The 24,744-nt window shown below is 44.7% G+C and overlaps 1 protein-coding gene across 5 annotated transcripts in view; it reads right to left on the bottom strand.

Annotated features, from left to right (window-relative positions):
• PLEKHM3 (pleckstrin homology domain containing M3) overlaps positions 1-24,744 on the bottom strand; it is a 123,642-nt gene that overhangs the window by 68,444 nt on the left and 30,454 nt on the right. For all 5 annotated transcript variants that reach the window (XR_012646476.1, XM_075001896.1, XM_075001895.1 and 2 more), the window contains exons 4-5: positions 13,668-13,813; positions 6,156-6,349 (exon numbers count right to left, since the gene is read on the bottom strand). Coding sequence is in view for 4 of the 5 variants with exons in the window: in XM_075001896.1 (XP_074857997.1) it covers positions 6,156-6,349; positions 13,668-13,813 (340 nt within the window). In the remaining variant the exon portion in view is untranslated. The remainder of the gene's footprint in view (positions 1-6,155; positions 6,350-13,667; positions 13,814-24,744) is intronic.

Here is a 24,744-nt window from a genome sequence, read left to right as displayed (position 1 = left end):
CTGTACTGTGCTCTAAGGAAAACAATCAACACCATGTTAAATCAAAGTTAAAAATACTGTCTTTCAATAAAGAAAAAATTGTAATCCTGTGGAAGTGACAAGTAACTCTGCTTAGGGCTTGTCTACACTTCCGTGAAGATTGACCTGATCTGCGTCGATCTTCCAGAGTTCTATTTCGCGTGTCTGTTAAAGATGACAGGAGAAACATTCCTGTCAACCTTCCTCAGTGAAAACAGTCACAAAAGTCGTTTTCCGATACTTCAGTTCTAGCTACGCAATTGCTGTAGCTGGAACTGTGCATCAGAAATCGACTTTCAGATCTGTTGTAGACCTGGCCTCCGTCTTCTACCTCAAGGCAGAATGAGCATATGTTTACAAATGGAAATCATGGAGGTAAATGCTAATGGACGGGTGGACCCTGCAGACCCTCTGCAGAGCCAGAGACTGTTAAAAACAAAAACTCTGTGACAATGCCTTCATGTTCCTTTAGGTCAAAAGAATAGGAAGTGAGACCACAGTGAAGGTTAAAGTTATGAGGCTTTCTGACCCCTACGAGAGACAAGGAGGTTCCTCTTCACTTGAACGTAAAATGCACAAAACCAACAAGGATGCTTCCTTCAATTCACCTGTTTACATGCCTTGCCCCACCTGTACAACATACAGCTCCTCTCCTCTCCTCTCCTCTCGGCATCAGATCTTCTGCATCTACTTTTTAGCTTTGGGTTCTCTGGCAAAACACCAAACAGAAGAGAGGCATGAGAGCTGTCCAACTGCAGTGAACATAAGTTCTACACAAGCAGTGGGATTGCTACATTTTCTCTTCCAGGAACTTACAGTGTGCGTGTCTCGAATACAACCACAAACAAGCAACCCGCTTCTGTTAAAAGCAAGGTAGGCACGTTAGGTTTTGCTCTATGGCGACAACAACCACAGCTAAGTAGTCATAGCAACAGCCCTTATGAAGGAGACAATGGGTCAGATCCTCAGCAGGTATGACTACTCAAGGGAGCCATGCTGCTTTACATTTGTTGAGGATCTCACCTAATGGGTCTATCCAAGCTTGCTTTCCTTTATTGTTTTATCTTCCCTTCCGTCGTCAGAGACGGCTTTGAACTACCATCCTAGCAACCACCATTATTGCTGGAGTCCATCATGGACCAGCAAGAAAAGGAAGTGAATTAGAATTCTTAAGGACAATAGGGGCTGCCAGTTCCCTGAACCTTAAGCCACGATCTTCCAAGATCACTAGCTATTCTTCATTTTTGTAGTCACTTGCCTCTTTTCAGTGTGGTTCAGCCCAGAGTTCTCTGCAGAGTGCCAAGTTTTACTAAGTTCCCAAAATACCTGTGTATACCAGGCACTATAAATAACGGTTTCACCCATACAATCAACTAGGTTCTGAGCTAAACTGGTTTATAGCCATCTGGAATCCTTCTGAAACAGTGACTTGTAAGCACTGTAAACATTTTAGTCTTCATGGAGGACATAGAAAACTTCGAAATGAATTGCCATCTTGGGTTTGAGCTCCGGGTTCAAGAGGAAGGGATAGATCTAAAAGGTGAAGATGATGATGATGATGATGGAAAACCCCAGAGCAATCTGCTCTTTCCCTAATAAGGAAGGCTATTACTGTCCCACATACAGCAAGGTGCCAATACAATTAATCAGTCTGTTTTTAGTTCTCTCTAGACAGCAATATTAACAATTTGTTTCAGTCTGTTTATAGGCTTTTGACAGATACGCAAGGTGCTGTGCTCACTTGCCAGTGATTAATAACCAACCGTGCACTAATGTGACGACCAAGCTGAAAAAAAGAATTCCTTTGGAACAGGAAAGAGAATTGGATTCTGAATTCTCTCCCCAAGCCCTTTAAATTGTGACTAGGAAGCAGCACTGAATTTAGCAGCAGTGGCTCACAGTGTTACTTAAGCTCTCTTTTCTTTGTGCCTTGTCCATGTGATGAGCTGATGGGTAATTCAGATCACATATGTCCTTTGTCAACAGATACCATTTTCTCCATCCATTTATTCGGAATTGCTGTTATGAGCTGTAGGGTGACAAGAATGTCCATATTGGTTCAGAGCAAAGGTCCATCTACCTGGTATCCCTCCTTCTAACAGTGACCAGTATCAAGTGTCCCAGAGGGAATGACATCTGAACAGGTAATCATCAGGTGATCCATCTCCTGTCGCCCATTCCCAGCTTTGAGCAAACAGAGGTTAGGGACACCATTCCTGCCCATCCTGGCTAATAGCCACTGATAGATCTATCCTCCATGAATTTATCTCGCTCTTTTTCTAAAACAGTTTTTTTTTTTTTTGGTGGGGGGGAGCCAACATGTTTAGAATAAAGGTCCTGGAGTATGATTCCTGCAAGCTAGGGCTGCTGCAGTCCTGTTTTCCTCTACAGACTGATCAAGGCTCTTTGGGAAGACCACCAGAGACCAAACGGGTGCCAGAATCACGCTGATGAAGACTTCCACAACTGAAGGCAAGTATACATTAGACCTGAAAGTCGATCCTGGATACACAATTCCAGCTATGACAATCAACTTATCTAGGATTGACTTATCAGGCCGTCCTCACCTAGGGTCATTGATGATAGAAACTCTCCCATTGACAATCCTTATTCCTCACGATAATGAGTAGTACAGCAGTCAAGTGTTCAGCCCTGTTAATTTTATTTTGCATGTCCCCCGCTAGGCAAGTGAAATCAAACTCCAGAAGATCGACCTTGATAAGCTCAATCTCCCAGTGAGTATAGATGTTCCCAGACAGTCAAGCACTCAATTCCCATTGAAAGTCACTCTACAGCTTTTGGGGCATTCTACAGGTTCCTACCAAATGGGGCACTTGTCCCCATAACAAGGATCAAGAGATAAGGAAACTTCACAAAGCTCTAGCCATCTGCTGCAGACCACAAGCCCCCTCGGCCATGGTGCTCCTCTCTCAGCTGAGTATTATAGATAGGCCATGTGCAGCAAGGAGTGGGAATTTCAAGGAGCACTAGAAGCCCAAGCAGAATTCAGGCTTATGGGATTGCAACTGTACAGAAAACAGGGCACTAAAGAACTATCCTAAAACACCCATCAAATTCTGTTTTCACCTTTGGGACTCCGGAGATCTGTGAGTAAGAAAAGTGAGTGTGTCCCCCTGACCTCGCCTTTTCTTTTGTCTCTCATTTATAGCTCTGGTCCTGGCTTTTCCTTCTGCTGTGGGGAATGTATCTTCAGCTGCAGCTTGACGGTGTATCAGCAAATGAATTCACCCTTCAGGAGATGGGAGAGAGAGTCTACCAACTGTCCTCTGTCCTTCTCCCTTCTGCCTGTCCACAGAGCTGCACTTTTACTCATTTTGATGACTTACTGTTCAAAGTTTTCCGTAGTATTTTTTGATCATCCCTTTTCTTCCAGCATCTTGCTCCATCAATGATTAAAGGTCTGGAGAACATGAGTGATGAGGAAAAACTGAAAGAACTGGGGCTGTTTAGTTTAGAAAAATGAAGACTGAGAGGGGACATGATAACGGTTCTCAAGGACCTAAAATGGTGTTACAAGGAGGAGGGATAAAAACTGTTCTCCTTGGTCTCTGAGGATAGCACAAGAAACAATGACCTTAAACTGCAGCAAGGGAGGTTTAGGCTGGACATTAGGAAAAGCTTCCAACCTGCCAGGGTGCTTAAACACTGGAACAAATTGCCTAGGGAGGCTGTGGAATCTCTATCACTGGAGATATTTAAGAGCAGGTTAGATTGACGTCTGTCGGGGTGGTCTAGACAGTGCTTGGTTCTGCTGTAAGGGCAGGAGATTGGACTCGATGACCTTGCGAGGTCCCTTCCAGTTCTACTGTTCTATGATTCTATTTCCTGTCTAATCCTATACTGTCCATCTTTCCTCGCCCATCCCCTCAGCTGCCTTTATTTCTTCGGTCTTCCCTTTTTGGCCTCTTGGTAGGTCCCCTCCATTCTTATTTTCTCAAATTCTCTCTTTGTCCTACTCCCCTGAATGCCTCTTCATTCCATTTGCACTCTTTCTTTTCTCCTTCCATCAGCTCCTGTTCAAAATACCTCCGCCAGCCTCCTTGCTTTCCCCTTCGCCCGATTTCCTCTGGCCCCATTGGCTTTCTTTGTTCACTTCTCTTTGATCTGTTTTCTTTCACTCCCTTCACTGACTCTCTTCGGTCTGTCCTGCCCCCTCCTCGCTGTTTTAATCAGGGCGTTCAGCATTAATCAAAAGCTGTAATTTCTTTTCAGCCACTTTTCTCCAGTCGCTGCAGCTTCGCTCTCCTTTTAGTTTCCTTGTAATTGAAGGAGAGAAAATAGGAGCCATATTACAGCTGTACATCAGGACAGCCAAAATGATCAGACTGGGCACTAGACCAAGAGAAAATAGGTTTCATTTTAAAAATGCTGCAGATTGGCTCTCCGTAAGTTGAAGAAGTGTGTTTGCATTTTACTGTTCAACTCCACAACACATACACACAAATATTTACACACAAATTTGACACAGGAACTCACCCGCTGCTCATTAGACCTTTGCCATCTTTGCTTGCTGTACAGGTTGAACTGCTCTTACCCGGCACCCTCGGGACCTGACCGGTGCCAGAGGAGAGAATTTGCTGGACCATGAGAGGTCAATATTGTCTAGCAGCATTACCAACACTTCCACTGTTACTGGGCTCTTAGAAAACATTTAGGGATAAATTACAGCTAAATAACAGCACAGAACACCGAGATCCAGGACTGGTGGCTGGAAACAAATCTTACGGGACCATGGAAAACTTGGCCACAGTCACGATAAGTGGTTGTCCAGCTAACTAAAATCATGCCGGACTATGGATGTTGCCAGACGAGAGACTTCTAGATTAAAGGGATGCAACCTGTACTTGACATAATTATTGAAGACAGTGACATATATGCTGTCTGACGTATGCTATCACCACCTCACTTCCCTTCCTGGGACAAAGGAGCAAGCGCAACCTCCACAGAAAATTATACCAACCCCCTTCATCCTCAGAAACACACATCCTCAATCTAGGCAGCGGCCAGCCTTCCATTTATTTTTTTTCCCCTTTGTCAGTTGAACATTGAAAAACAGCAGTGTTTCTAATGGAAGGTGACAGACGGGTCACAGACCTGAGAGATACAGATACATGTTCCAACAAGTCAGTCGCATTTGTCTGGATTCAGTCACCTCGCTGAAAGAAAAAGAAAGGGTAGAGCCAAGACAGACCTCCAGCCCTCTCTTCAGTCAGTCCAGGATAAAAACTAAGTTGATCTGCTGTCAGATCAGAAGAGGCTGTTTTTCTTTCAGAGCTGTTTACAGAAGATCGGCAGAAGCTACAGCAGGCTAAGGTGCTGCATGTTTAAATTGAGTTGTACTTTGGATAAAGATAAACTTGTTCTGGGATTGCAATCTGCCCACCTTATTTTGAGGAAAAAAAAATCTACCAGAAAATTGGAACAGACAGTACCCAAATTACAGGATGAACCTCTCTAATCCAGAACACTCTCATCTGGCAACATCTGTAATCTGGCATGATTTTATTTAGCTGGACGACGTCTTATCATGGCTATGGCCAAGTTTCCTGGGGTCCCATAAACTTTGTTTCTTGCCACCAGTCCTGGCTCTTGTGTTCTGTGCTGTTATTTAGCTGTACTTTACTCCTGAATGTCTTCTAAGAGCCCAGTAAGCAGTGCAAGTGTTGGTAATACTGATGGACAATACCGACATCCGGTGGTCTGGCAAATTCTCTTGCCCAGCACTGGTCACGTCCCGAGGGTTCCGGATTAGAGAGGTTCAACCTGTGTACGCTTTCAGTGTTGCAGTGATGGCCTGAGATAGTGGTGTAGTTTCAGCTTCTGAGGTACCACTGAAGAGAAACAGCATGCCCCCATGGGAGGAATTACTTTAGGTACCCAGGCTCCATGGCCAGCCCACAGGAAACACTGAAACTGGCTTTCCTATGGCAGGAGAGAGCCTGGTATAAAAAAAAGCTGCTGGTGACAACTTACAGGGCAGCTGCCTTGCACGGAGGGCAATGATTTAGAAATTGGATCATGGGAAGCAAGAGGAGGTAAAGCGGGATGAACATGTGCAAACAAGGGAGCGGCAGGACAACAGGAATCTTGTGGGGCATATTATGCATAAGTCTCACCTCCTACGCAGGTCTTCAGCCACCGTGGCTCTGCAGCTGAACAAATAGGCTCGGAGAGATCTTAGCTGCTGCCTCAGACGGACTACAGTTGCCAGTTGCTCAGCATGTCTGTACAGCATGGGATTCTCCTGCTGGATGTCAATCAATGGCTCCTCGTACACATACTCCAGAAACTCTTTGGCTTGCTTTGATACCTGAAAAACAAAGCGTGTAGCTTAGACGTGCTTTCTTCCTGCCCTTCACATGCTGTTGCATGTGTTTTCAATCGTTGCTGGAGTCTGAGTCTATTGGGAAGAAGAGGCCTCTGGAATGGGCTTCTACATGGCGTTTTGGGGTCCAGAAGAACGGTCTTCCAGGCTCCAAATCACATGATATTATGCTAATGAGGCATGGGGAATTTGCATCCGCACCTCATTAGCATCTTTCGCTCCGTGTATTAGCATGCCACTTCTGAAGGAAGTGGCCTGTGTAGAAACGGCCTAAAAGAATAGTCAGAACCACATTCAGAATTTCTTGAACACTAGCACAGATGAGAGCTGGGCATTATTAATTAATATTATTGCTATTATTCATGAATCTGTGTGTTTCATTTTCAAGAACTTTATCACATTCTATCACATTGTTCTGTACACATACACCCATGATAAGGCACTGCACCCCTGGCAAATTAATGGAACGTTTTTCCCTACCCAGGACTGTTATCTCCATTTCCAAGGTCAAATATCACACCCACCCCACCTCTTTATTTCTACATTCTGTCAAGGGGAGAAAACCGGATTATGTGAAATGAACAGTAAACCACTTGAAAATGTGCTGCAGAAAAAGGATGTGTTTCGCAATTCAGTTAGTCCTTCTGGTCCTTAAACCAGTGTTTACACTGAAGCAAGGTACCAATGAATTAGGTTAACAAATCTACCTTTTCAAGAGGTGAATAAAAGGGCAAAGGCTACACCATAGTCTTTTCATACTTAAAAGGCTTTTCTCTTCACATACTGCAGAATACAAGATAGGCCAAGGAAAATATGTCCTTGTATATGGTACCAGCTAGTGTAGTTCTCAGTTAGGGGTATATTTAACTTCCAGGGTATACAGATGTCTTCGAGGGAATACATCAGCTCATCTAGATATGGGCACAGAAAGATTAAGGGTCTTTATTTTTTATTCCAGGAGGCCAGACATTGAATATTAGACATTATGTTATTTGGATGCCCTTTCCAAAGGCCACTCATTGGCCACTCAGTGGTTTGCGCACTGACCTGCTAAGTCCAGGGTGGTGAGCTCAGTCCTTGAGGGGGCCATTTAGATTTAAAAAGAAAAAAAAAAGGATGGTGCTTGGTGCTGCCAAGAGGGCAGGAGACTGGACTCAATGACTTCTCAAGGTCCCTTCCAGCTCTATGAGATGTGTTTCTCCATACGTTTATTTATTGGGATGGGAGCCTGTAGCATGGGTGAAATGGATGGTAAAGCCATCAGTTCTAGTTTAAGCAGGTGTCAGTGCAACCATAAAGAAGAGAAATTAAACTTAAACTTAAACTTTTAAATGTAGAGTTGAAAACCTGCACATTGTTGTACAGTCTGGATTCAGGAGAGACGGAGAGCCGGTGTTCGTAGAGTTAGGGCGTAGCGGTAGGACAGTGTTTTTAGGCTTCAATTGAAAATCAAATTAATTCTTATTGTAACAGTGAGAAAAAAGCTCAGTTTTCACTCTGCAAAAGTGTCATACAATTGTGAACGTTCACTTGGCTGGGATTCCTGTGGGGTTGAGTTCTCTGTAATTATGCATACCCCCGGAGTAGCTGAGCGGCTCCAGTGTGTTAAGTTCTCCTCACAACACTTCACCAAGGTAGGCGGTATCATCATCCTCAATTTATAGATGGGGAACTAGGAGAGCATGTGACTTGCCCAAGGTCACACAGGAAATCTGAGGCAGAAATGACAATTAAATCTAGGCTCCTGAGTCCCAGAACAGTCCCTGAATCATGAGACCATCCTTTGTTTCTTAGCCCATTAAATATCTGATCAGGTTTAAGGGAAGTGCTTTTGGAATCTGATAGTTTTGCTCCTTTATATTAGATATTGCAATTTTTTTGCCTTATTTCTATCTTCATTATATCGTTCAATGGGAACAAAGCACATCTGCTGCTGTAAAACACACAGGCCTGACATTACCCTCAATCTTCCTTTCTCTCCATCTCCATCTCCTCTTTCTGTCATCAGTCACATGTGGGCTGTGATGCCCTCTCTCTACTGTATAATCCACGCAGATATTTCAGATGCAAAAAATGTTTCTTAGGGCATGTTGGCACGACCGGGAAGGTGACCTGGTTTGGGTCGATCTTCAGGGTTTGCTTTAGTGAGCCTAGTGGGGACACATTAAACCAAACCATCAGGACTCAACAGTCGATCCTGGTACTCCTAATTCTCGTGAGGAGTAAGGGAGGTCAGTGGAAGGTCAGCTTCCCTCTGTGAGGATGGCCTGATAAATCTACTGTAGACATGTTGATTCCAGCTAAGCAACTGTGTATCTAAGATTGACTTTCAGGTCTTGTGTAGACCTGCCTTAACTTTGTCAGATGTTAACCATTTGGGCTGAGAACTGACTTGCCAGTTGCCCTATCTAAGGCCGAACTTTTTGGAAAATTTCATCCAAAACAATTCAGCCACTTCCAAGAATGTGTCTGGGGGAAAAAATATTGTTTTGCCTGGGCTAAAAAACCTCTGGAGGGTTTTTCTTTGAACACTGCTAACACCTCTACGTTTTGGAGCAGACACAAAAAATCTGGAGGAGGGGTAACTTTTGTGGCAAGGCTATGCCTTTTGTCATCCCCATGGAAATCCATCCAGTTTTGGTTGATTTACGAACTAATTGTCCATTCTGTACAGTCACCGAGGCAGGGATCCTGGGAAGAAACACTGCATGATCATGGCATGAAAGATTGCTCTATAAAGTAGGCACACTTCCAGGGCTGAATGAAGGTTGCACAGGCTTTTTCCTAACTTCTGAGCGCTTGGCTTTGCAACCTTTCAAAATCTTCTAACGTGCATGCGTGCGTGTGTGTGCACGCGCGTGCACCCATGGGTGCATTACTGAGGAATGCGCCCAAGGAGCAAAATAAAATATAATGGCTGGCCCATTCCTACTTCTGCCCTGAGGCAGCGAGCAGGCAAGTGGAATTTACCATGATTTCAATATTGATTCATCGGGGAAGACTACTCTCCAAAAAAAAAAAAAAAAAAACCACCGAGCCCCTGGGGATAAGGACATTAGGTTGCGTGATGGGAGACCATGTACTCGCACATTCACAGGCCTCCATACAGCAAAGCACTTCAGCACATGTTTGAATGCTGGGCTGATGAGGACGAGGGATGTAAAATCCTGTTTAATTGGTTAACTGGTTAAATGTTAAGTCCACAGCACTTATGGGCTGAGTCTGCTGCAAATGACAGAGGCTCCGGCTGAGCTGGAGTACACCTGACTGAGGCACGCCGTGGACCACTGCAGAAGAGGGCTGCTCCGGCTGGGGCACTTAGGGTAAAGCTTACCGATTAACAGTTAACATCCCTAATGAGGGCCAAAGTGTGTATGCTAGTGAGCCATACTCAGGATTTGGAGTGAGACCCCCTTCGGTTCCAATCTGAGCTGTGATACCGAGTTCTCACGTGGTGCTGAGTGACTCACTGCTCCCTTCCACCCCTCCTGTCTACAAGAGGAGTGATGCTTACTACAGGTATGGTAGCTCTCTGGCGTGCTGTAATGCTAAACTGAACTGCACAAAAGCAGTGCGAAGTTTAGCATAGCTGTACTACTCTCTCTCGTCTACCGCCAGATTCGTTTCGCTATCATCATAAAAACAATGACGGCCACCAAGCTTTTCGGAAGTGGTGCGTGCATTTTAAACACTTGGGGTCTGTAGAATTTTGTCCTTTTCTCAAACTCCCCAGATTGCTATTGATATGGTGTGTTTTCCATTCCTCAGTTTTGACAGCACAGTGTCCGCGGTGTGCACTTTTTTTTTTGTTTAAATATTTAAAGCTGAGAGATGAGCGAGATGTTTAGCACAGCTTCTAAGCCATAGACGTCTGTGAAACCATGACCCTTAATTCAGCTTAGAGTATCCCCTGGGTTTAAAAATATACACTGCATTCTGCAGAGTCACTAACCTACAGCCTCTGCTTGGCATTGTGGGTGATATTTTTTATTAACGAGATTATTCACTGTGAAGAGTTACAGTAAGGATCATCTCTCAGGCCAGGCCTATGCTACACATTAAAATTGATTGCAGATAAGTAATTCTAGCTATGGCAATTGCGTAACTAAAATTGACCTATCTACAATTGACTTACCTGACCTCCCTTACTGCTCATGATATTGAAGAGTATAAGGGTTGGCTACTGACCCCAGATAGTTCGATTTTGCACGTCCCTACTACATGCATGAAATCAAACCCCTGGGACTTCTTCCCTGACCTGCTTTTAGTTCCAGTATCTCTGTAGTCCTCAACTTTTCCAGACAATTGTGCCCTTTTCAGGCACCGGATCGTCTTGCATATCCCTAAGTTACACCTCACTTAAGAAGTGCTTGCACACAAAATCAGACAGAAACATACACGTCTTAGCACAATATTACTGAAAAATTACTCGCTTCTCATTTTTACTTTATAATTATAAAATAAACTGATTAGAATATAAATATTGTCTTTATATTTCAGTATAAACAAGTCATTGTATGAAATTTTGGTTTTGTACTGACTTTGCTTGTGCTTTTTATGCAGCCTATGATAAAACTAAGCAAATTAACTCCTGAAAAATCTGATATTATTTGGCACCAGATTATCATTTTCCTAATAGCGGGCTCTGGTTTCCTTTAATAATCTCTGTCTTTTGATAAATTTCCTTCTTGAAGACAGCCTGCTTTTTCCCCCTAACAAGGCACTTACCAGTTCTTTTATTTCCTTTTCAAATAACCCATAATAATAATATTCTCAGGCGTAAAACATCAAAAAGCCTTTTTTATAGTATCCGTTATGCATGAAGCTTTAGTACGATCTACTTTCCTCTGTTACTGTTTTTGCATGCTGCCCCTCCAATGCCAAAACAACAAAGTTAACTCTACGAAAAGATCCAGTGGAAATGCCTGCTGTGGCCACATGCTACAGGAGCCTGGTGGAAGGCAAATATACTGGGAGCTGGGTCAGTGCCTTTTTATTCCCCACCTAGGCTCACAGAGACTGTGGTCCTGCAGCCCAGGCAGGCAGCTGGGGCTTGTTAAGACTCAGTTGGCAGAAAAAGGCTGTTTAGATACCTGCTGCTAGTTAAGGCCTCCTGGCTCGTTATAAAAGGTTTCTGCCAAGGCAGAAAGGGAGGAAGGAGAAGAGGAGAAGACCAGGAAGAGAGGCTGGAGGACTGAGGTTTAGAAGAGAGCCCCGACTCAGTTAGGTACAATGGAGAAGGTACTAGAGGGAAATGGTGGGAGAAGTTGCTCAGGGAAAGGCTGCTGTGTTTGGGACAGAGGAAAAACCCTGTCAGCTGCCTTCCATCGAGGGTCCCTGGCCCAGAGTCCAGAGCAGTGGGTGGGCCTGGGCTCCTGCGACCTTTCCCTTAGAGAGCCGCCCTTGTGAAAGGACAGAACCTTCTGAAGTGGTCTTGATCACTCCCCGCATCCCCAGTGACTTGCCTACGATGAGCATAGCTCGGTGAGTGGAGAGCCAAGGTGGCAGAAGGGCCATTGTGAATCTCTAAGGCACACAGTGAAAATCCAGCAAGAAGCGCAACACCCCTAAGGGGCCAACAATGGACTTGTCACTGTGTTCTATGCACAGTTTCTTCAGTGCTCTTTGTAAAACATGCTAAGATGTATAAAATAGATAGAAGCACATATCTGTCTCTAAGAGATGAACACCACTGTTGGCAGGCACTGGAGATGGATTGACCATGGAAACTGATTCCATCACCCAAGTAGCAATAAGATGGACGTTTGAAGACAAGCAAAAATGAGAGAACCTGAAAACAACATGGCAAAGAGCTGCGGAAGCCAAACTGAAAACCTGGGGCACGGGTGGGAAACCAGTGAAAGATTTGCCAGAAACAGACGGAAGTGGAAGAGCTTTGTCATTGACCGAAGTGCCAGTAGAATCATCGGAACCTCATGGTGATGACATATCTGTTTGTCTTTCCATTCATTCATATTTACATACCCAGCCATACACTCATAGCTCCTAAGGAGCTTTTTTTTAAAAAGAGGTGAAATCCAGTCTAAGCAGGTGTCTGTACGTATCTTCCACCTCATCCTCCTACTGTGACTGAATGTGCAATCCTCTCTCTTTACATTATTTCTGTTGCTCACGCCTAGGGAAGTGTTTCTGATTTTTATCACTCTGATTTCCAACAAGATGGAATTCCATAGCATCAGCGCCCCTCACTACAAAAAAGCCCCTGATCTCCAAAATGTCCTTGTGGGATACATCAACTGTAGAGTGCCTGATAATCACAGCTCTTGTAGCTGCGGAGAAAGAGGCAATGTCTGAGACAGTCGAGGCCCAGTCCGTGAAGACTGCAAAGATTAGGGCCATGGGAGAAAATAAGGAAGAACCCCTGCCTCATGAAGGACTGCAGCAGGAGTGGGTCATGTGGAGCACCATGAGGCCAAAACAAGGAAGAGATAGTAAGAGGACTTCTGCATATTTGAAAATGTACCATTGAGGGGCAATAGATTAGGTAGTGGGGACACACGAAATGTCAGGAATCATGGCGTGCAGCACAGCCAGTTTCTGGGCAACTTAATGAGCACGGCTAGCCTTCTTGTCAGCTAAATCAGGGGTGCACAATTTTGTAAGGGGGGAGCAGCACGATGGGCAGCTGGGTCTCAGGCACTTCCATCTCGTGAAAAATGTTGAACTCCGCTGCTGTTTTTATGTCTGCCTATTCACACTTATACCCTGATTTATAAAGTTTTTACATGCTAAAATCTTCTTCTCTTACAGGAGCCGAAAAGGGGGCTTTTTTTTAAATATGAACATAACCAAATTTCCCACCAGCTTGGATGACATTAGGCAGGTTGGGGGGCCCTGCTAATTGCAGGGATGAAAAGTGGGGCCCCACACAAACCACTTGCTCACTCCCGGGCTAAACGATTGGCTACACAGCCTGATGGGTGGGAAGAATCATCTGAGCAACTCTTAAGCCCAGCAGCTGTTCAGGGGCTGCTTAAAGCATTCCACCACAGCTGTGATAGCTCTAGCATCTGCTTCTTCCGAGTCTGGCTCCTACTTGGTTCCAGTCCTTGGACGGAGGTAACCCAGCTCTGACCTCCAGTCATGATGTCCAGCTCTGGCCTCTGATTCCCTCTCCAACTGCTGGGCACGACTCTTCCCATTCCATCCAATCAGTCAGGAATGTGACTGATTGGAAAATATTAACACGCTGTAAAATGAGACTTTAAACTTCAGCATCATTTGTTTCTATTGACCCAGCATTCAGTTTGTTTCTTCTCAAACCAATGCACGTGAAGATTACCTTGTACTTCGAAGTGTCCCAGTTATGAACCAGCCGTGCAGGGATTAGAAAGCTGTCATCCACATGGCAAGTGCTACAGTAATACCATCCACTGTAACTGCACACCTTGGCTTTTCCATGGGACAAGCCTATAGAGCGCTGACAACCTGGGAAAAGAAAGAAGAAAATAATATCCTTTGCTGGGGAGGTTTAATAGGGTGCAAGAAGGGAGTTATTTAACCACTTCTCAGATGAGAGCAGTTTTAGAAGGTGAACTTTTTCATATGCTTTGTAAATAAGAGAATGTAAGTGGATAATTCAGCATTTTTGTCCAAATTTCAAAAATGTCTGCTAATTTCTGGCATCCAAAATTGACACACCCAATTTTCAGAGGTACTGGCTAGCACCTATAACTGCAACTAAAACCACAGAGAGCTGTGGGTACCCAGCAATCCATTCTTACTTGTCTCATAGCCGGGCACTCAAAACCTGAGGTCCCCTTTGAAGTTTGACCTGACATAACACAAACAACGACAAACTGGAAAATCACCTCTTTGCTTATTTACACCCTGAATCCTGGGATGTTGTGTGTTTACCCCAGATACAGCTGATACCATAAACAGATGGAGTGGGTTCAGAAGTGTTGGCTTAGGTGGTTGTCAGACTGTGATATGTTTCAGGGCATAAAGATAAATCTCAAGCTCTACTGTTAATGGTCAAGTAAAGAAATGAGAGGAGCAAGATGACAGCTCTGCCTCTCAACTCTGTTGGGGGCAATATCAACCTCACTCTCATTTGGAGTTGGTCCTGGCAAACGAGCAAACACATTTTCTTTTGTAGGGAATGCTTCCCATTGTCTCTGTGGATCAGATGTTTGACTTTTCTTGTTCACTTTGAAAGAGAGTCAACCCTGTAGTTTTCCAGCAATATTTTTCATTTGGACAGTTCTGCAAGACAGCCTTGATCTAGACAATTGCTTGAGCACATCATTCAATATTACATCTTTCATACAGATGCACACCATCAATTTGCATAACGACATTTATTTGCACACAAGACACCCCTCACATGACAACACCCATTATCTATTGCTGACTGAATGAGCACAAGCTAACCATCTACTAACAGCGGGCACCAAACGGGCATACCAAGGTCAGACAACGAGCACTGAATTGGCACATACAAGCATATCGCACTATGAGACCTACAATGGCAAACAATAAACACCACCTCACCAACAGGGAAGACTAGTTAAAACTAATAAAAGAAAGTTCTTTTTCACACAGCGCATGGTCAACCTGGGGAACTCCTTGCCAGAGGAGGCTGTGAAGGTAGGGCTATAAGAGAGTTCAAAGAAGAGTTAGATAAATTCGTCGAGGTTAGGTCCATAAAAGGCTATTAGCCAGCGGGTAGGAACGGTGTCCCTGCCTCTGTTTGTGAGAGGCTGGAGATGGATGGCAGGAGTCAAGTTGCTTGATTATTGTCTTCGGTCCACCCTGTCTGGGACACCTGACACTGGTCATTGTTGGCAGATGGGATGCTGGGCTAGATGGACCTATGGTCTGACCCAGTAATGGCCATTCTTATGTTCTTATAGTAACAGAGAGAAAGCCGTGCTAGTCTATATACTATCAAAACAAAAAAGCAGTCAAGCAGCACTTTAAAGACTAACAAACAATTTATTAAGTGATGAGCTTTCCTGGGACAGACCTACTTTCAGCTTTCGTGGGACAGACAGAAGTGGGTCTGTCCCACGAAAGCCCGTCACCTAATAAATTAATTTGTTAGTTTTTAAAGTGCTACTGGACTGTTTTTTTGTTATGCTCTGATATTCTATTAAGAGAAAGGATTTGGATTAGGTATAATTAGGTGGCCCGCTCTGACACCAGTGAGAACAGATTGCTGAGTATCCACAGCTCCCTTAGACTTTGGTTGGAATTGCAGGTGCTTCTCAACATCTCTGAAAAATGAGGTGAAGGTCTCTCAAGGTGGGCACCTAAGACGTGTTGCTGGGAGAGCTCCATTTCCTAGCACAGTCCAGTTCTAACACTTGTAAGGTGCTCAGATACTACGGTAGTGACAACATGTGATAAGTTTCTAATTCGATGCAGAGAAAAAAGCCTGCTCAAAGACCACATCAAACCATCCACTGACAATTATTGGAAGCCTGGAAGGACACAAACTTTCTAAAAGCAAATTGTCCTTATGACTCATATTTCAGTATTTCCTCTCTTCTCTCGTATTCGTTACTAAGAACATGGGCATGGAATCTTTGTTGCTGAAGCATTCGTGTGCTTCTGCTTCATACTGTCATATTGCGGTCCCTCTGACATTACAATACATTGCTGTGGAGACGTCTGTGAGGCTGCAAAAGATGAGGATGTGAAGGGATTTATACTGAATATCGCAACTCATGTAAATAGCCCGCTGAACTCATTGAGGAGATCTGTGTATAAAGGTTTGCAAGACCCCCAATCAGCAATTAGCAGCAGGAGCAGATTAATTCAAAGCAAGAAACTTCTCATTATCACCCAAGCATTCTTCATTGTGAGATACAGGGGGAGAAAAACAAAAGTCAGAAAGCAAGATACAGGCTGAATCAGCAGAACTTCACTAAAGAACACTTTCTAAAGCGTCCCATGAAACATTAGCAATTCTTGACCATGAGCTAAAATAACCAGCTCATCCACCCTGCTTAAAGGGTTGAACAAGCCTTACCAAAGGGCTGTGATCAAGCATATGCTTTAAGCATAACCTAACTGTGACAGATGAAGTACTTTTTCTGCTTAAGTTGTAAAAATGCAATTTTAAAAAGACAATTAAAACAAGATACAGCGCTTATTGTTGATCCCAATTAAAAACATGACATGAATTTGTGTTGTGATCAGCATATGACATCAGAAAGAAGTACTAAATCAACAACTCCCATAAAACACTTTCCATTCACCCATCCATCCATCAATCCAAGGAGTTGTACAAAAACAGTATTATATCCATGTTACACATGGGTAAGCTGAGGCACAAGACCCACTTTTTCAAAAAAAAAAAAAAAAAAAAAGAAGGAGTGTCTCTTGATACTAGGTGCCCAACTTGAAACACCTGGGACCTGATTTTCAAAGTTTCTAGGTCTGTATTTGAAATCCTTGGGAGCTGCAGGGGCTAAATTCTTGTGATAATGACGATGTAGATGTTTTCCAAAAAGGAGACATCCAGCCTAACCAGAACTTTTTAACAGTTGAGCCTTCCACTAGGTCATTAGTTCATGGCACTGGTGGAAATGGAACCCCATTCAGTGTCTTCTGTAGGCCCACAACACAGCCTACCTTTCCAATACCCTAACGGTCCATTAAAAACATGAGACAACGAAGAACATTTATGATGTGTGTATTAGGGATGTTAAGACCTGTTTCATTGGTTAACTGTTAAACTTTAGGCTTAACCGATTAAACAGGTGGGTGTGTGGGGCCTGGCTGGAGCATCCCTGCCTACTGTGCTGTCACGGAAGGAGGATGCTCCAGGGTAGCAGGAGTAGCCCCTGTCTACGTGGCCCCGGCTCGCTGTGTGGGAGGGGCGCTCCAGCCAGGCAGGAGCAGTCCTGGTCCGCAGCAGAGGGGCCACTCCAGCCCAGCTGCCGCTCCCTTTTTCCCAGCCACCCCTCCCCACTGGAGCTGCCATGGACGGCGGCCCTGTAGGGCTGAAACAACCCCCTGCACATTTAGGATGAGGCCAGCCGGTTACACTTTAACATCCTTTGACTGTACAATTTGATCTGATACCCTACAACCAGTCCTCAGTCCAAGGGACAGATAACATCTGCACAATCACATCCATTCTGCAGTTCCAGAAGTCGTCCAAAACGTTCATCTCCCCGTCTACGCTCAATTAACATTTATCTGGGGTAGCATCGCTTACTTCTTTCTTTAATAAACTGCTTCCATATCAACCGGTTTATGAGAGTTTCTACATTGCTGCAGCTCGCTGTGTTTTTATGTGTAATGTTCGGGAGCACACCGAGGTGGTGAACTCTGTATAGAGCGACCAAGCCACTAAAGAAGTGTTAATACATAAAGGTGCAGTGTTAGAACAGCTGGAGAGGTTTTTTGTTTTTCTTTAAAGTACACCCTGTTTTTCTGACGTGCCAATTTATTAGCACTGAAAGATGCCAGTAGAATGTACTCCCTGTTGCTATGGGAACTGTGTCTTTAAAAGCCTAAACAGAGGTAAACCTTGCCTCTCTGAAAAGAAAAACACAGAACAACACCCCTGCTCTCAAAGGGTGAGACAGAGAAGTCTGATTAAAGCCAAACACGCACCTTTCCCAAGCAGAATGGTAACAGCTCATAAAGTCCAGTGTTTGATTGCAATACAACTCCATGCAGCCACCACTGAAGCGCCAGTCCTACAGAAAAGTTGCAGCGAAGGATCTAATTCCTCTTTTTTCCCCATAAACTATTTCAACATTTCAAATCACAGCGCAAGCACAGCAGTCAGAGTCTCTGAACTTCCTAGTTACAGTTTTTGCATTTATTACACAGAGCCTTCTCTTAGCATCTGGATGAAACCACACGCAGGACTTCCATCTCTTGGGTTTGTATTGGCAGCTTTATTCATGACTGGTGAAGCCATGAGTGAATTTTACAGGCCACTCCCAACTGAACACCACCTTTATCAACATCACAGATGGTCAGGTATTTTCCAGAAACACAATTCTAGGAAGTTCCCCAAGTTTTACTGCAACTATGTTTTGTATCTCTCAGCACAGCACTTTAGTCTGCATTTGCACCATGAGTCCAACTGTCTGAATGGAAGAAGGACATAAATTAAACTATGCCCTGATAGTTCCAAAAATAATCTCAACCAATTTCACTACAAAGCCGGTGGTCACCATTTTCAGGCCTATCTTCTTGCAATCACAGAATCATACAATCCTAGGGCTGGAAGGGACCTCAGGAGGTCATCAAGTCCAGCCCCCTGCCCAAAGCAGGATCAACCCCAACTAAATCATCCCAGCCAGGACTTCGTCAAGCCGGGACTTAAAAACCTCTAGGGATGGAGATTCCACCACTTCTCTATGTAACGCATTCCAGGGCTTCACTGCCTAGTGAAACAGTTTTTCCTAATATCCAACCTAGTCTTCCTCTAGCACCATAACCTGAGATGCAACCTGAGACCATTGCTCCTTGTTCTGCCATCCCTCACTACTGAGAGCAGCCTCACTCCATCCTCTTTAGAACCCTCCTTTAGGAAGTTGAAAGCTGCTGTCAAATCACCTCTCACTCCTCTCTTCTGCCACCTAAATAGTCCCAAATCCCTCAGCCTCTCCTCATAGGTCATGTTCTCCAGACCCCTAATCATTTTGTACACCGTATTGGAGATAGATGAGAACACCCGTTCAAAGAGCGATTTCCTATGACAATCCTGTCGCAATTCACTGAAGCATTAGGGGATGTCCATTCTACCTCACTAAAAATTTTCCACCTCACCCCAGCTTGCTAGGAGTGACATTCACCCCAATGAGCAGGGGCCTGCAAATCCTTATTTATAGGACCAGCATCCACTTGCCGTTCGAATATACAGGACTGCGTTTGTGATGGTAGGTCTGCAGAGTTTGTTTTCCTTGACACAGTGGCTGCTTATTTAGTACTTCAGTTTAGATGCAAAGGGTGGTTTTGGATTTCTATTTCAGGTGAGCATCACTCTACGTTGTATGTGGTTTGGGTGAATTTCCTTATAAGTCACCAAGTGACTAAATTATTTTGATGCATTAATTGTACGTGCATGTATATTTCATTTTTTCAAAAAAAAAAAAGGTGTGCTCAATGCTTCACACTTGCATATGAAGGCTTATGGCCTGTGGACAAGGTACGTGGTAGTCAGCGGCTCATTTGTTCTGATGAGTGAAAGCTGCCTGGATTGACTATTCCATGGGTGTCCAACCTTTTGGCTTGCCTAGGCCGCATTGAGTGAAGATAGTCTTGGGCCGCGTACAAAATATATAATATAGTTAATGTATATAAATCACATAATAATGTTAAAAGTTTACGATCTTGTGGGGCCACATTACTTGCCGTCCAGGGCCGCATGCGGCCCGCGGGCCACAGATTGGACATGCCTGGACTATTCTGATTTCTCAGCCTGATGGAATAAAGCCGTATTTCACAGGATGACTTGCTTGGAAAATGTAACCCCTGAGGCTCAGAAGCTGCCTCTTCTTTGGTGAGTATCTGCTGTGGCTGCTTAACTGTTTTCCTGATGCTGCCCCTACCACAATGCCTGTGGCAGTAAGAAGTTTACAGATGCTGCTTTGGCAGTGCTGTTATAGCTGTGTTGATCTCAGGATATTAGAGAGGTAAGATGAGCGAAATAGCAGCTTCTATTTGGCCACCCCACTGGTGAAAGAGACAAGCTTCCGACCTTACGTGCAGCTGTTCTAGAGATTCGCCTGATGAGCTCTGTGGAGGCTTGAAAGCTTGTCTCTTTTGCCAGCAGAAGATGGCCCAATAAAAGGAAAATGCCTGACCCCTCCCCCAGCCCTTGTTTCCCTAAACAGTGATTTTTCAACTATGTTTCGTGGACAACTCCCAGGTGTGCCGCAAGTGTTTGGAAAAATTATTCAAAGTTTTTGTTGTTTTTTTTTGAAGAAAATTTTCATAGGTGTTCTGCATAAAAAAATATTATTGTTTGGTGTTCTGTGGTCTCGGAAAGCTTAAGAAACGCTGCTCTAAGATGCTGCTTTTGCCGTTTGCATGCTCGGACATGACAAGAAACGTCTCATACGCACCAGTAGTCACACACATAGTGGGTCCCGAGGATAAATGGACACGAACCTACAGTAACTGAGGGGCAGCAGCTCTGTTGCAGGCCTTGAGAATTAAATGCAATCAAGGTCGTGCTCCTGTGCTTGCAAAGGTGTAATTGAGGGCTTACACAGGGAACAGAGAAAACAATTCTGCTTGTGATGCTCGCATCAGAAAAGAATGCAGTTCATACTCCCAGCCCTGCAGACAGCAGACGTAAAAACTAATTTTTGTCAAAAGCCTAAAGAGATGATTCTGAATATATGAAGCAGAGGACAAAGAGCAGATTAAACAGGGTGTCCATTTTACAATACTGGTCAAAGCTGAATAAGATCTTAAAGTCAGATCAGAAAGCTCAGCTAAAGGTGCCCCTTGAGACAAAAATGAAATGGCTTATGCCACCCCCCTCCTTACATGTTGCATGCTGAGGCAGTCAGCACCACAGGAGTGATATCACATGATACACCTTGTGTGATCTTCTCAAACAACGGCATTCAAACTGTAGACATGCCTAATTGCACATACCTGGAAATCCTGCCCCCCGCCTTCCCCATGAAGTTAACAGCTCTGTCCCAATTCGGTGTAGCTAACACCTTCCAAATTCTAATCTAGACCCGAGCCCAGTAGGTTTTTAGGAGAACAAATGGCAGCTATAAAACCAGGGGAAACAATAGTTTACAAAGCACCATTACAAATGTAGTTTTTAAACGCAAAAACCACTCTCATTGGGAACACTGCAGAGACTCAGAAGAAGGGAAGGAGGAAAAATCCCCGGACACATGGAAAGAGAGAGAAATGTGATCAACTAAAGTTAAGCTAAATAGAACACAAATTGGTATGTAGAGCAGTTAGAGCCACCTCAGATAGGCTAGATCGAGGGGCTGCTAGCTGGAATCGATGCAATTGCGGTAACACAGGCCACAAGGGCTTTAAAAGGCCATTCTGATATAAAATTACCGCACAACCCGCTTCCTGAAATTTGGCCCATGCTATGGTGAGTTCAGTGAATAGGTGCAACAGAACGCCTGGAGAGTTACAGGGCTTGCAAAGTGCCTCCTGAATTCAAAGCCTCAGTACCTCTCACTGTCCACTGGACATTGGTTCGATGAAAGTCAGATCAGGTCAATAACGTAGCTGGATTTTTTTTTTTTTTTTTTTTTTTACTGTGTCTTAACAGATTTGGGGCAATGACATTTGCTAGTGGGGTAAATTAAGAGCGCACAGATTTCCTTCTGCAAAACAAAAACCAGCCTTTTCCCAGCCGGGGTTGAGATCCACACTCAATCTAGGCAGCAGGAAGAGCCGAGGCACCTCGTTTTGCTCTGCCAGATCCTCCCGGCCAGTGCCAGCGTGATCACGTGGCCCTGGATAAAGTGCCACCTTAAAAGCCATCAGCCTTCCACTTGCTGCTTCTGCATGGCCTGTACTGCAGCCAGCCCCAGGAGCAGCTCACACAGGCAGGGCTGTAGGTTCGCTGGCCCAGCCCATTCAGGGTGGCAGGAGGAGCACTATGGGGCCCTAACAGCAGCATGAAACTGTCTGGCCAGCACCAGAATCATGAATGGGAATGCCCCCGGCACAGCAGGAAAGAGAACAGTGGGAGAGGGGGAAAAAATGAAAGCTACCGCAATAGAGATACCGAGCACATATTCATTAGGCCTGACAGACCTGCGTGCGCTTCCTTTCATTAATCTAATTACAATTAATTGTAGAAAAGAAATAAAGATGAAGAGGGAAGAGAGATCGCCAAAGGAGAGTAACTAGCAACTACAGCCAGAGCACAGGACAGGGAGACCAGGGGAAAATGCAGCTTCGCTCACCAGCCCCTTGCAGAACAAGGGCAACGAGCCACAGGTGTAATCTGATCCCTGTGGCTCTCCGGGAAAAGCTCCCTCCCCTCCCCTTGACCCCACAGTCTTGAACAAACGGCTGGGTGCTGTACTGCAGAGACTGGGCAGCTTCTCCTTCCACCGGAGAATTAGGTACTAGCCACAGCCAGATGCAGCACAGTGGGCTTGATGGACACATGCTTTGATCCAGGCTGACAAATCCTGGACTCGTCATCTGATCAGTTCGGGGATTTTGCCTGTATTCAAATGATGTTACTCAACACTGACTCTATCTGTGACACAAGCCATTCACGGAAAAGGACGTGTGGCTGTGTAAGCCTTTCCCACAGCTACACACCAAAAGCCAAACCATAAAGCTTGACATTTACTCGTTTGGGCCCCGATCTGGCAAAGCACTTGAACAGCTGCTTAACTTTATGCATATGGAGCAGTCCCAACGGAGATAAAATCAGGCACATGCTTAACGTTTGCAGGATCGGGGCCTCAGGTTTCTGATCCCACAACGCGATCATCTAGCCCAGCACTCTATGCCCATGTGGAGATCGACATATCCACCACCGGTGCGGGGCCTGTGCTGAAGGATAGCATTGCTGGATCTCCCCCACATTCCCTGCCACTCACCGAAAGTGCCTAAGGGTACGTCTGCACAGCAGCCTTACTCTGAAAGCAGCTGTTCTGGAATGGCTTCCTTCAAAAGCACACACCAAATGCATTCCCCAACAGCACTCGGCTATGTCGAAATATGGCGCCTCCACACACAGGGCCTGTTTCGAAATATTGGCTGCACTGTGCCCGATTTCGAAATAGGCACTATTCCCCGTCTTAACAGCCCCTATTTCGACATGGGTGCTATTCCGCATAGAGTGAGGTTTACCAATTTCAAAAGAAGCCAGCCACTGTTTTGAAATGGTTTCACGCATTGTGCAGACGCGAGGATAGTTAGGTTGAAATAACAGCTGTTATTTCAAAATAACTTTGCTGTGCAGACTTGCCCTTCTAGACTAAAGGAGAGGGTGATCTTTGGGGCTAATGGAATAGGCACTATTCCAGGGGCATTCCCATTCATCCCACTTCTCCAGAAAATATTTATCTTCCAGGCCAAAAATCGGTGTACACCACAAAGCATCTAAAAATATGCAGTCTTAAAAATCCCCACTCCCTCCTGACCCTTTCAAGCCAAGAGACTAAACATTAGCTCCCTACCTTGAAAACACAGTGGCTGTGTCTACACTACAAAAACAACTTCAAAGGTGCTTACTTCGAAGTACAAAGTTGCTTACTTCAAAGTTGAGGATCTACACACACCCTCCTTGGAAGTTAAACTTCGAAGTAGGGCACTGCTCCATTCCTGGGAATGGAGTAACGACTTCAAAGTTGGGCCCCTTGCTTCTAAGTTAACTTTGGAGCAAGGGAAAACGCGTGTAGACTCTCTGCTGGCTGCTTCGGAATAGTGCCTAACTTCGAAGTTAACTTCAAAGTTAGTTCCTAGTGTAGACACAGCCAGTGTGAGCAATGGAATGTCCTGCACTGCCTACAGCAAGTAATCTTGGGCATGAACAGACCAAGCGAAGGCATCTGTTCCCACCAAAAGAAAACCCAACTTCTTTCCCCTCCAGCCCATCACTATGTCTGACACTGCTGCCCTGCCTTACATTGATGGTTGGAAAGTGCTAGTCAGCCCAAGATAAACCTGTCAGAAGCTAGGGACATAGATTTTCATTCTTCTCTACCTGCTGGTGGGTGTCAGCTGTGCATCTGGGAGCTGTCCCTGAAAAGCTTTTGAAAGGAAAGGGGGTGGGGGTGGGGAGAGAAATGTAGAGTGCAATTCAAACAAAAAGAAACTTCAGACAAAGAAAGAAAGAGGGAGAGAAAAAAAAACCCATCCAACCTCCCAACAAACTTCTTTATCAGAGGTTCATTGTCAATCAATTAGCCAAGGCAGCAGGGGTCTGTAGGGTGGGCGGTAGCCTGGGAGACAATGGGCTGCCCTGTTGTATTACTGTTTAATCACTTTTGCTAAATAAATAAAGCAGCCCTGAGGTGCTGTCATGTCAAGGGAATTTATAACAAAAAAACTTCATTTTTCAGTGGTCATTACTTTTTTCCCTGCAGGACAAGAGAGGGTTATTACTGTAGCCTTAAGTTCCATCTTTGTGTGGCTTGCTTTTGATTCCCACTCAGACCCTGCCACTTTCCGGCACTAATTTGGCAGGCTGAACAAAGGAGGGATTTGTACCTCCTGTAAGGTCTCAATTAGGAAAGGCTTCTGCTGTATTATGTGCCATTCAGATGTGACACAATGACGGTAATTACAGGAATTTGCACTAAATGGCTGAAGAATTCACAGCAAAACTTTTCCCCCCCTTCCTTTCCAAGCGTAACCCTCCCAGGAGCCGGGATGGGGGGACGGAGAGAAAGCTCTTAATGCCTGCAAGATGCAATTACTGACAG

The sequence above is a fragment of the Carettochelys insculpta genome, chromosome 8, assembly GCF_033958435.1.
Source record: "Carettochelys insculpta isolate YL-2023 chromosome 8, ASM3395843v1, whole genome shotgun sequence".
NCBI lineage: Eukaryota > Metazoa > Chordata > Testudines > Carettochelyidae > Carettochelys > Carettochelys insculpta.
The sequence above is the reverse complement of the archived record's forward strand: the minus strand, read 5'-3'. Positions and strand labels throughout refer to the sequence as shown.